The following is a 12,257-nucleotide window of genomic DNA, read 5'->3' as shown; positions in this document are numbered from 1 at the left end:
ACTCGATTCTATAGTCAAGGGTAGCAGTGTGGAATGTGGGATCTGTTTATATGACGATTAGATTACGGTATCTGCAATCCTTAAATGCTATGGAAAGGGAGGAAAACAGGTCCACAATATAGGAAGTGGTGAAGGAAGTAGTAAAGGCGAGCAGTCTGGAGTGAGGGAACTGTTTATGACGATTAAATTAAGGTATCTGCAATCCTAAAATGTAATGGGAAGGGAGGAAAACAGGTCCATGATGTAGGAAATGGGGAAGGAAGTTGTAAGGCTAGCAGTGCAGAGTGTGGGAACCATCTGTGGCATTTATATGTATCTGCAATTCTAAAATAGTATAAGGAAGGAGGGCAAACAGGTCTATAGGTACTACGACATATGGAGTGGTGAGGGAAGTAGTAAGGGTGAGCAGTCCGGAGTGTAGGAATTGTTAATAATGATTAGATCAAGTTATCTAAAATTATAAAATGCTATGGGAAGGGAGGGAATCAGGTCTGCGACGTAGGAAGTGGTGAAGGAAGTAGTAAAGGCGAGCAGTCTAGAGTGTGGAAACTGTTTATGACGATTAGATTAAGGAATCTGCAATCCTAAAATGCTATGGGAAGGGAGGGAAACAGGTTCACGACGTAGGAAGTGGTGAAGGAAGTAGTAAAGGTGAGCAGTCCGGAGTGTGGGAACTGTTAATAACGATTAGATCAAGTTATCTACAATCCTAAAATGCTATGGGAAGGGATGGAAAAAGGTCCGCGACGTAGGAAGTGGTGAAGGAAGTAGTAAAGGCGAGCAGTCTAGAGTGTGGAAACTGTTTATGACGATTAGATTAAGGAATCTACAATCCTAAAATGCTATGGGAAGGGAGGGAATCAGGTCCGCGACGTAGGAAGTGGTAAAGGAAGTAGTAAAGGCGAGCAGTCTGGAGTGTGGAAACTGTTTATGACAATTGGATTAAGGAATCTGCAATCCTAAAATGCCATGGGAAGGGAGGGAAACAGGTCCGCGACGTAGGAAGTGGTAAAGGAAGTAGTAAAGGCGAGCAGTCTGGAGTGTGGAAACTGTTTATGACGATTAGATTAAGGAATCTGCAATCCTAAAATCCTACGGGAAGGGATGGAAAGAGGTCCGCGACGTAGGAAGTGGTGAAGGAAGTATTAAAGGCGAGCAATCTGGAGTGTGGGAACTGTTAATAACGTTTAGATCAAGTTATCTACAATCCTAAAATGCTATGGGAAGGGATGGAAAGAGGTCCGCGACGTAGGAAGTGGTGAAGGAAGTAGTAAAGGCGAGCAATCTGGAGTGTGAAACCTGTTTATGACGATTAGATTAAGGAATCTACAATCCTAAAATGCTATGGAAATGGAGGGAAACAGGTCCGCGACGTAGGAAGTGGTGAAGGAAGTAGTAAAGGCGAGCAGTCTGGAGTGTGAAAACTGTTTATGACGATTAGATCACACTAAAATGCTATGGGAAGAGAGGGAAACAGGTCCGCGACGTAGGAAGTGGTGAAGGAAGTATTAAAGGTGAGCAATCTGGAATGTGGGAACTGTTAATAACGATTAGATCAAGTTATCTACAATCCTAAAATGCTATGGGAAGGGATGGAAAGAGGTCCGCGACGTAGGAAGTGGTGAAGGAAGTAGTAAAGGCGAGCAATCTGGAGTGTGAAACTGTTTTATGACGATTATATTAAGCAATCTACAATCCTAAAATGCTATGGGAATGGAGGGAAACAGGTCCGCGACGTAGGAAGTGGTGAAGGAAGTAGTAAAGGCGAGCAGTCTGGAGTGTGAAAATTGTTTATGACGATTAGATTAAGGAATCTGCAATCCTAAAATGCTATGGGAAGGGAGGGAATCAGGTCCGTGACGTAGGAAGTGGTGAAGGAAGTAGTAAAGGTGAGCAGTCTGGAGTGTGGAAACTTTTTATAACGATTAGATTAAGGAATCTGCAATCCTAAAATCCTACGGGAAGGGATGGAAAGAGGTCCGCGACGTAGGAAGTGGTGAAGGAAGTAGTAAAGGCGAGCAATCTGGAGTGTGAAACCTGTTTATGACGATTAGATTAAGGAATCTACAATCCTAAAATGCTATGGAAATGGAGGGAAACAGGTCCGCGACGTAGGAAGTGGTTAAGGAAGTAGTAAAGGCGAGCAGTCTGGAGTGTGAAAACTGTTTATGACGATTAGATTAAGGAATCTGCAATCCTAAAATGCTATGGGAAGGGAGGGAAACAGGTTCACGACGTAGGAAGTGGTGAAGGAAGTATTAAAGGCGAGCAATCTGGAGTGTGGGAACTGTTAATAACGATTAGATCAAGTTATCTACAATCCTAAAATGCTATGGGAAGGGAGGGAATCAGGTCCGTGACGTAGGAAGTGGTGAAGGAAGTAGTAAAGGTGAGCAGTCTGGAGTGTGGAAACTTTTTATAACGATTAGATTAAGGAATCTGCAATCCTAAAATCCTACGGGAAGGGATGGAAAGAGGTCCGCGACGTAGGAAGTGGTGAAGGAAGTAGTAAAGGCGAGCAATCTGGAGTGTGAAACCTGTTTATGACGATTAGATTAAGGAATCTACAATCCTAAAATGCTATGGAAATGGAGGGAAACAGGTCCGCGACGTAGGAAGTGGTTAAGGAAGTAGTAAAGGCGAGCAGTCTGGAGTGTGAAAACTGTTTATGACGATTAGATTAAGGAATCTGCAATCCTAAAATGCTATGGGAAGGGAGGGAAACAGGTCCGCGACGTAGGAAGTGGTGAAGGAAGTAGTAAAGGCGAGCAATCTGGAGTGTGAAACTGTTTTATGACGATTATATTAAGCAATCTACAATCCTAAAATGCTATGGGAATGGAGGGAAACAGGTCCGCGACGTAGGAAGTGGTGAAGGAAGTAGTAAAGGCGAGCAGTCTGGAGTGTGAAAATTGTTTATGACGATTAGATTAAGGAATCTGCAATCCTAAAATGCTATGGGAATGGAGGGAAACAGGTCCGCGACGTAGGAAGTGGTGAAGGAAGTAGTAAAGGCGAGCAGTCTGGAGTGTGAAAATTGTTTATGACGATTAGATTAAGGAATCTGCAATCCTAAAATGCTATGGGAAGGGAGGGAAACAGGTCCGCGACGTAGGAAGTGGTGAAGGAAGTAGTAAAGGCGAGCAATCTGGAGTGTGAAAACTGTTTATGACGATTATATTAAGGAATCTACAATCCTAAAATGCTATGGGAATGGAGGGAAACAGGTCCGCGACGTAGGAAGTGGTGAAGGAAGTGGTAAAGGTGAACAGTCCGGAGTGTGGGAACTGTTAATAACGATTAGATCAAGTTATCTACAATCCTAAAATGCTATGGGAAGGGAGGGAATCAGGTCCGCGACGTAGGAAGTGGTGAAGTAAGTAGTAAAGGCGAGCAGTCTGGAGTGTGGAAACTGTTTATGACGATTAGATTAAGGAATCTACAATCCTAAAATCCTATGGGAAGGGATGGAAAGAGGTCTGCGACATAGGAAGTAGTAAAGGTGAGCAGTCTGGAGTGTGGGAAATGTTTATGACGATTAGATTAAGGTATCTACAATCCTAAAATGCTACGAGAAGGGAGGAAAACAGGTCCATGACGTAGGAAATGGTGTAGGAAGTAGTAATGCTAGCAGTGCAGAGTGTGGGAACTGTCTGTGGCATTTATGTATCTGCAATTCTAAAATGGTATAGGGAAGGAGGGCAAACAGGTCCACGATGTAGGGAGTGGTAAAGTAAGTAGTGAAGGTGAGCAGTGTGGAGATTGGGAGTGGATTAATGTATCTGCAATACTTTTCAGAGTAAACTAACAATTTTCCCCGAGCAAAGCTCGGTCCCCAGGTACTATATATAATACGTGAAGGTGAATTTTACAAAACGCTACTCCTCCGTTAATAATGCACAGATTTTTACAAACGACGTGTCAAAATTAAGTATTTTTTGTGTAGACAAAATTCCGGTAAAATTAGTCCTCGGGTTTCGTCCCACAGGCCATCAAAATCCCAATGTATTTCTTATGAAGAAAATATTTTGTTAACCTATACAGACAAATAATTCTTATTAATTACAGCTGTTCATGGTAAACACATCATATACACACAAGAGCGTTTGTTTTCAGAGTGAGTTTGTTTTCAGTTTTGATAACTGGAGTGTGATTGTTTACATCATCTTTGAGATGACTCTTTTAAGTCATCAGAAATTATGACTGTTATTCGTTTTGAAATAACGCCTGCAATACTTTGAAATTGCTCAAACTCGAGCAAAAGGTGCACTAGTAGATATAGATTTGGTAATCAAAATGAAAGAATGATTGGTTACTGAATGATGTATTTGTAGTTATCTTAAAAATGATTATGTTCATACCAAGGTGCATATTTTCCCAGTGTAACTTAATACAAAATTACATTATAATACCAAACTAAGTGTTATTTTCAAGAACGCTATGCACAGTTTTTGCATTATAAAGCTATCCACGATCCTTCGCCCCTTGATTCAACCTTCTTCTTGCATTAACACCTGTAATTTCCTCAACTTGGTGGACTTATGATATTTAAGGACTCAATTCAACTAGACGTTTTAATTTTTTCAGAGCAACGCATGGTGTTCTTGAAACTAAATCCTAAGAGCAACATGTTGTGCGTTTCCGGCTTAGGTGGGCAAGTCCATTGCTGTTCGTGACCGTTGCTAGATTTCAGTGTGCCTGGGCCTAAATTTACTTTGAAAAGCAGTGTTGTTTACATTGGCTTTGTTTAATTTTCTATTACTACTTTACACAGCCACTCAGATGGCTAAGGCTTACCTCGACATCTCGGTCCTACCCTGACGAATTCTTTGGATGAAGAGTTGACAGTTTTATGGCTGTCTGTCTGTTTCCCAATAAATACAGTACGTCTATCTTGGGTTTCCTGAGATTCTTTCTTCTTTGCTTTAAATATCAAACTTTTATTCTTAATGGAGTTTTTAAAAACATATTTTCTATGTAAACATCCTTTTTCAGTGGCCTTTACATAAACCATCAAGTGCAGCTTTTTATTAGATCCTAACAGAGGAATTCTTCAAAATTATTTACAATTTTGTAAAAATCAAGTGTAAGAAATGACTATGTGACCCTAATTTGACTTGTGTGTTCATTTTACATTTTAAATACATTTACGTTGGTCCCTGGTGTGACATAAAACTAAAATACCTAATTCAAGAGCACCTGCACTGATTTCGGGAATGTACCCTTACCCAAAAACCATTTCAATATAAAACACTTTATGCTCACACTGTATATTTACATTCAATAGAACATTAAGACCATTTTTAATGATGCCACACTTCGCAAAGATGGGTTGAAGCAACAATCCTGATTTTTTATCATGATATTCATGAGCTAATATCGATTATTATAATTTTATAAATTGGCCGATTAGTTAATCCTAAATGAACAAACAAATAAATAAAATATATATGTCTAATAATGTATGGTTTGTTTCAGAAATGACAATAGACAATCCCAGACATAAGGAACAGAAACTTAAGTTTGTTGCGGTGAAGCTGCATATCATCTCTGACTTTAAACAATAGCTAAAAAAGGTGTTTACTTTCTATTAGACGCTACAAGAAAAAAGAAAGAAAGAAGAAGAAAGAACAAATGAAAGTCAATAAGTTGCTTTGTAAAACTATAATTTAGCCTAAATTATAATCAAAGTTTATGGAGGCTTAGTAGGATTTGATAAATTTTTAAAAGCAACATAAAAGCTAATTATTTGATATAATTAGTAATGTAATGTAACTGAACTTAAAAGACATGTAAAAGATGAAAAATTCTCCATACATATTGTACTATATGGCGTATACACATCGGTAACAAGATTAGAGCAAGATATGTCTTCAAATAGAATGAAGGTCCTAACATTTAACAAATCCTTCATACAAGGGAAATTTAATGGACAAAAAAACATACTGACTAGTTGAGTCATTTAATTTAATTACTAGGGTAAAGTTAGATAGTAAAAAGTAAAAGATGTTAAAAACTACTAAAAAGCTTTCTTATCAGTGTCCATTATGCAGGATAATACTTTCACGACAGTGGAAAATGAGGAATCATATTTTGGAGCATACAGGTGAGCACCCCTTTAAATGTTTGGTTTGTGAGAAAACATTTCTCCATCTACAATCAGTAAAAATTCATTTGAAGATGCATTCTGGAGAGCGACCTTATAAGTGCACCATATGTGGAAAGTCTTTCAAAACCAATAGCTATATGAATGTACATAGATTGGTTCATACTGGAAAGCAGCCTTATAAGTGCACCACATGTGGAAAATCTTTCAAATTCAAGAACAGTATGAAGGAACATACATTGGTTCATACTGGAGAGCAACCTTATAAGTGCACAATATGTGGAAAATCATTTACATCCAATGCCTATTTGAAGAAACATGCATTGGCTCATACTGAAGAGAGACCTTTTGAGTGCACTTCATGTGGAAAATCATTTAAAGCAAAAACTGTTTTAAAGAATCATATTAAATTGTTCCATACTGGAAAGCGACATAGTGCAAAGTGCACTATATGTGGAAAATCTGTCACATCCAATCACACTTTGAGGATACATAAATTGGTCCATACTGGAGAGCGACCTTATAAGTGTACTACATGTGGAAAATCCTTCAAATTTAAGAGAATTTTGAAGAACCATACATTGGTTCATACTGGAGAGAGACCTTATGAGTGCAATAAATGTGGAAAATCCTTTAAAGCCAATAGGGCTTTAAAGGAACATGCAATGGTTCATACTGAAGAGCGACCTTATAAGTGCACTATATGTGGAAAATCTTTCAAAGCCTATAATTCTATGAAGAAACATAAATTGAGTCATACTGGAGAGAGACCTTATATGTGTGATAAATGTGGGAAATCTTTCAAAACCAAAACTGTTTTGAATAGGCATACATTGAGTCACACAGAAGTGCGACCTTATAAGTGCAATACATGTGAAAAATCCTTTAAATTCGAGAGCTATTTGAAGAATCATAGATTGATTCACACTGGAAGGCAAGGTTATAAGTGCACAATATGTGGAAAATCATTTACAACCAATTACTATTTAAAGGTACATACATTGGTTCATACAGGAGTGCGACCTTATAAGTGCAACATATGTGGAAAAAGCTTCGCATACGAGAGCAATATGAAGGAACATACCTTTGCCCATTCTGGAGATAGACCTTATAAGTGTGACACATGCGGAAAGTTCTTTAAAAACAAAACTGGTTTAAAGAAACATACATTGGTTCACACTGGAGAGCGACCTTATATGTGAATAAAATGCGGAAAATCTTTTACAGACAAATCCGTTTTGAATAAACATGCATTATTGGTTCATTCTAGAGAGCCTTATAAGTGTAATACATGCGGAAAATTCTTTACATTCAAAACCGATTTGAAGAATCATACTGTGGTTCATACTGGAGAGCGGCCTTATAAGTGTGATACATGCGGAAAATGCTTCAATAGGAATAGTATAATGAAGAGACATACATTGGTTCATACTAAAGAGTGACCTTATAAGTGCACAGCACGAGGGAAATCTTCAAAACCAAAAGCAATATGATGGAACATAATATTGGCTCATACCGAAGAGCGATTTTATATGTGCATTTTCTGAAACAAATCCTTCACAACTAAATGCTATTGCAGGAAATGCAAAGTGTGCTTTTGCTCAAAACCACGAAATATATTGTTTTAAAAGTTTCAGTCAAACATAGCTTACTAAAACTTATTGTTTTTTTTTTTTTCAATTGTAAAGTAAATGAATTGTTAAGCACTTACATTAAAATAACAATTTTTCATAGTCTCCTCTTAAACACTGTTTCTCGCAACTTCACAGTCCATCTATTTACTAAGCCATAAAAATTCTTGTACTAGTTTTAAGTTATATTATTGTATGCCACCATTGTATTTTCTTAATGAAACTACAAATAAAGAATATTTTGATTTGATTTTATTTTATTTAAATGTTAATGTGGTCACAGAACTAACTCCAACAAATATACTTTGCTACTTTACAAGCACTTTCTATCAATAAAAACGAATTTTTCTGCCCGAGCCTCGCTATGGGAAGGAAATGCACTGAAGATTATGGAGATTCTTCACTTCTTTGTCTAATGCAAACTGCTGGTTGACTAAGCTCTTGTTGTTGATGATGGAAATTAATTTCATCAATGTCCATTTCACAAGGAAATATACTCTACAGTGAGTTTTTCCCCATTTGGTACACAATTCTCCGTCCTAACTCTATGGTTCTTGTTTCATTTAATCACACATACAACTTTTGTCTGAAAAATCAACTGATGTGTTTTTAATTTATGTAATACTGAACTAATAAAATTAAACAATTAATTGGATCAGAATTCAAAGATTTTAACATTATCCTATTCCTTGTCCAAAAGGTTTTTAGGAGTCTTATAATTGTTTGTTCATGAGTTTGTTTCATACCAAAGCCACTTTCACTATATGGGAGAATGAGTTCATATAATTATTCTATAATGTTACGGAAAGAGTCAATATTTATTACTAACCACTAATTCAATCTGCTTTAGGAAAATCATTCAGATTGTATCCGGATTTAAATTATCTTCATCTTTGGTCATAAAAATACAGAATTCTATCAGCATATTAAATCAGTTTTTTTTTTGTTTGATAAAAATATCTGATTCTCCAGAAAGCAGTAACATTTGTTGTGAATAACTGAACCTTTTTAGAAAATAAGGCTTTAATAAACTTAAACTAGTGGCTTGTAGGGACATAAGTCCCTAAAAAGCTCAATAATATAAAACAAATTATTCTAATATCTAAACAAACTAAGAACTATATTATCCTATGCGTCAGAATAGATATCCCTGTACGTCATATCTTTTGTGTAAAAACAGTTTGCTTTTTGTCTTTGTTTGCCTTTGTTGATGTTATTTTCAATAAATCATTCGAATCACAACATGGGTTTAACTCTGCTCAAGGCAGCAAACATTTAATTGTTTGTGAATAAATTATGGTTTACTAAAGTCGCTTTGGTCTTATGGTTTATGGTGATGACAAAAGGTTCCCGTAATTTTGGAAATTTTCTGATCAACATAAAAAAAACTGCAATTAGTAGTTGGTTTATGTGGTGGTATTCCTCTTACAGGTGCGATTGACGTTACGATTCTATCAAATTAGGCCTAATCATCGGCTGATTCTTAACTCTTTTCGAACAACAGACGGTACCTGTTTAAAATCTCCAAACAATATTATTTTTCCTCCCATTGGAACTTGTCATAGTACTTTCTTAATTAACAAATACTTATTTCTTGTACGAACCTATTCCATCTTTATTCCCAGGTTATTTTCTAAGAGTAGCCGTTGCGGTGGGGCACACGGAAGATTTCTCAGGTGCCGTTTGACGTCACTAACTGCTACGTCTCAAGAAACAGACAATTTTATAATTTTTCTATTATTAAATTAAACTGTCATAACCTAACCAAACTAACCAAACGTGCTGATAATGGAAAAATCGAATGAAGGTTTACTAATCTAAAAATAGTTTTGTTCATAAAATAAAATTATAAATGCCTAAAATTCAATTTTATAATTTTTAAATTATAAAATACTGTCATAACCTAACCAAACCAACCAAACTTGCTGATATGAAAAAAATTGTTGACAAAAAGTTAGAGCTTCCAGCGGGATTCGAACCCGGTACATTCGGATTATCAGTCCACTTCACCACCGAGGCCGACGGCTCTAAATCGTATCGTTGCGGTATTGGTGTTCCCTCAAAGTGACGTCAGCAGTTAGTGACGTCAAACGGCACCTGAGAAATCTTCCGTGTGCCGTTTCGGTAGCCGTTGGAGGTTATTACACCTCATACAAAATATTGATTAAACTCTACAAAACATATGTTTTTAAATAGAAACAAATCAGAAGTTGTACTAATCTTGGATCGTTAACTATTTAGTCAATGTGGCTATTTCATGTTAAATGTTAATAATACACAAATTTGAGATGTTTCTCAGTAAAATAATTTATTTCCACATTCTATAACGTACCTAACTAAAAAGTCTTAATTATTATAGGTAACGTTATCCTTGATTTTATATAGTACATTGCAGAATTGGCTGGCAAATAAGTAATCCAAATGTCAACATAGCGTACTGGCTTGATGATAAATCACGATCAGCTGTATTGAAGTAAACAAAATCAGCAGTAAATGGCTTCTAATGCTATTCTTATGGAGAACATTTTACGTTATATATCGATTTCTGGTAACTTTATGGGAATTCTGCTATTTTTCCCGAGTCCCTGGGGTCAAGACCTTTAATTTAAGACCCCTCCCACTTTTCTGCGACCTACCAGACGTCCACAATTTTCTGGTAAAAAAAATGTCTTACAGAATTATATATAAGGATTGTTACATAGTTGTCAAGGTAAACAAATCTCTAATACAAACAACAAGTAAATAAATACTTCAGCTGATTACTAAAAACAGTAATTCATAACATTCACCCCCTCAAAATTTAAACAATGTAATCAGCGAGGTAACTTGGTGGTTTTCTTGATCTTTTCGGCCTTTCTAGAGGTTGGTTTTCTTCAGAGTCTTGTTCAGGAATGAAGTTCGGTTGATAATCATCATTTGGTTGATATTCATGGTCTTGGATATCAAATGGAGTGACATTCTGTTCTGGATTGACATTTGGATCTGGATTAATGCTCGGCTCTGGAATGACATGTGGTTGTGATTCATCTGTCACCAGTTGAGGATTTTCTTTTAGCGTTGGAAGGACTTGGTCTTCTAGTAGACTTACATCCCCCCTTGGAGAAAGGTGCTTGAGGAATACAGTTGACTTTCTTCCATCATTGTGTTTAACCAAGGCATAATGAGGGTTAGCATCCATCAGCTCTATTTCCTCAACTAAAGGATCACATTTTGATGGCCGAACATTTCTTTTTAAGAATATCGGTCCTGGTTTCATGAGCCAAGCTGGCAGTGAGGTGCCATTGAGGGATCGCCGAGGATGAATGAAAAACCTTTCATGTGGCGTACTGTTAGTCGAAGTGCACAAAAGAGATCTTATGGAGTGCAATGCATCATTGAGTACAACTTCCCATTGTTCTACCTTTAGTGACCTGGACTTCAGAGCTAACAAGATTGCTTTCCACAATGTTCCATTGAACTTTTCAACTTGGCCATTCCCTGCCGGATTATATGGAGTCGTTTGACTGGTGGCTATCCCTCTTTCATGAAGGTAGTCTCTGAGTTCTTTTGAAAGAAAAGATGTCCCTCTGTCTGAATGAATGTAGTTTGGCATTCCAAATATTGAAAATAGATTTTCTAAACAGCGAACTACTGTGTTTGAGGACATATCACTGCAGGGATATGCGAAAGGGAAGCGTGAATATTCATCGATTATAGTCAATAGATATCGATTACGTGTGCAAGATGGCAAAGGACCCTTAAAATCTACATTTAGTCGCTCAAAAGGTTTTGTGGCCTTGATAAGGTGAGCATTTGTAGTTTTGTAGAAACGAGGTTTAATCTCTGCACACATTGGGCATTTGTTTGTCATTGTTTTCACATCCTCAACTGAGTAAGGGAGGTTTTTACTTTTTACAGTACCCAGTGGTACATCCTAGTGATACCAGGGTGGCAGAGTGACTGGTGAAGTGTAAAAAGCTTGTCATCATAATTTATGTTTGTGACAGCTCCACAAATGCGTGAAAATGCATCTGCGGTGACGTTTTCTTTGCCTGGTCTGTACTGTATGTCAAAAGAATAAGGTGACAACTCAAGACGCCATCTAGTGATTTTCTCATCCTTTATTTTACTAGTAAGCCGACTGTTGAACACAAACGACAAAGCCTGTTGATCGGTGATTAATAGAAAATGTCGCCCAATGAGGAAATGTCTCCACTTCTTTAGAGATTCGACTATGGCTAGGGCTTCCTTCTCAATAGAGAAATGACGTTTTTCACAATCGGTCAATGTTTTTGAAAAGAAAGCGACAGGTCTACCCTTTTGACTTAAGGTGGCAGCGATAGCAAAGTCAGATGCATCTGTTTCCACAACTAATGGAGAAAGATCATCAATCACGGTAAGTATTGATTTTCCTATGTCTTGTTTAATTTCCTGAAAAGCCAAAGCTGGCAAAGATGAGGGCAATATAGGAAAAGATTTGCAATCAATCAGAGGCCGAATCTTGTTTGAGAACTTGGGAACCCCCTTTGAGTAGTGAGAAA

General features: G+C 37.2%; 1 protein-coding gene across 4 annotated transcripts in view; it reads left to right on the top strand.

Annotated features, from left to right (window-relative positions):
- LOC129005110 (zinc finger protein 708-like) overlaps positions 1–7,747 on the top strand; it is a 54,976-nt gene extending 47,229 nt beyond the window's left edge. For all 4 annotated transcript variants that reach the window (XM_054433916.1, XM_054433918.1, XM_054433917.1 and 1 more), the window contains one exon: positions 5,479–7,747. In XM_054433916.1, the coding sequence (XP_054289891.1) occupies positions 6,007–7,308 (1,302 nt within the window). In that variant the 5' untranslated portion in view covers positions 5,479–6,006 and the 3' untranslated portion in view covers positions 7,309–7,747. The remainder of the gene's footprint in view (positions 1–5,478) is intronic.
- Positions 7,748–12,257: the final 4,510 nt, after the last annotated feature.

Source organism: Macrosteles quadrilineatus, unplaced genomic scaffold (assembly GCF_028750875.1).
Source record: "Macrosteles quadrilineatus isolate MER2022 unplaced genomic scaffold, UCM_ALF_1.0 Scaffold_16__1_contigs__length_3527350, whole genome shotgun sequence".
Classification (NCBI taxonomy): domain Eukaryota; kingdom Metazoa; phylum Arthropoda; class Insecta; order Hemiptera; family Cicadellidae; genus Macrosteles; species Macrosteles quadrilineatus.
This window is presented reverse-complemented; position numbering and strand designations above follow the sequence as displayed.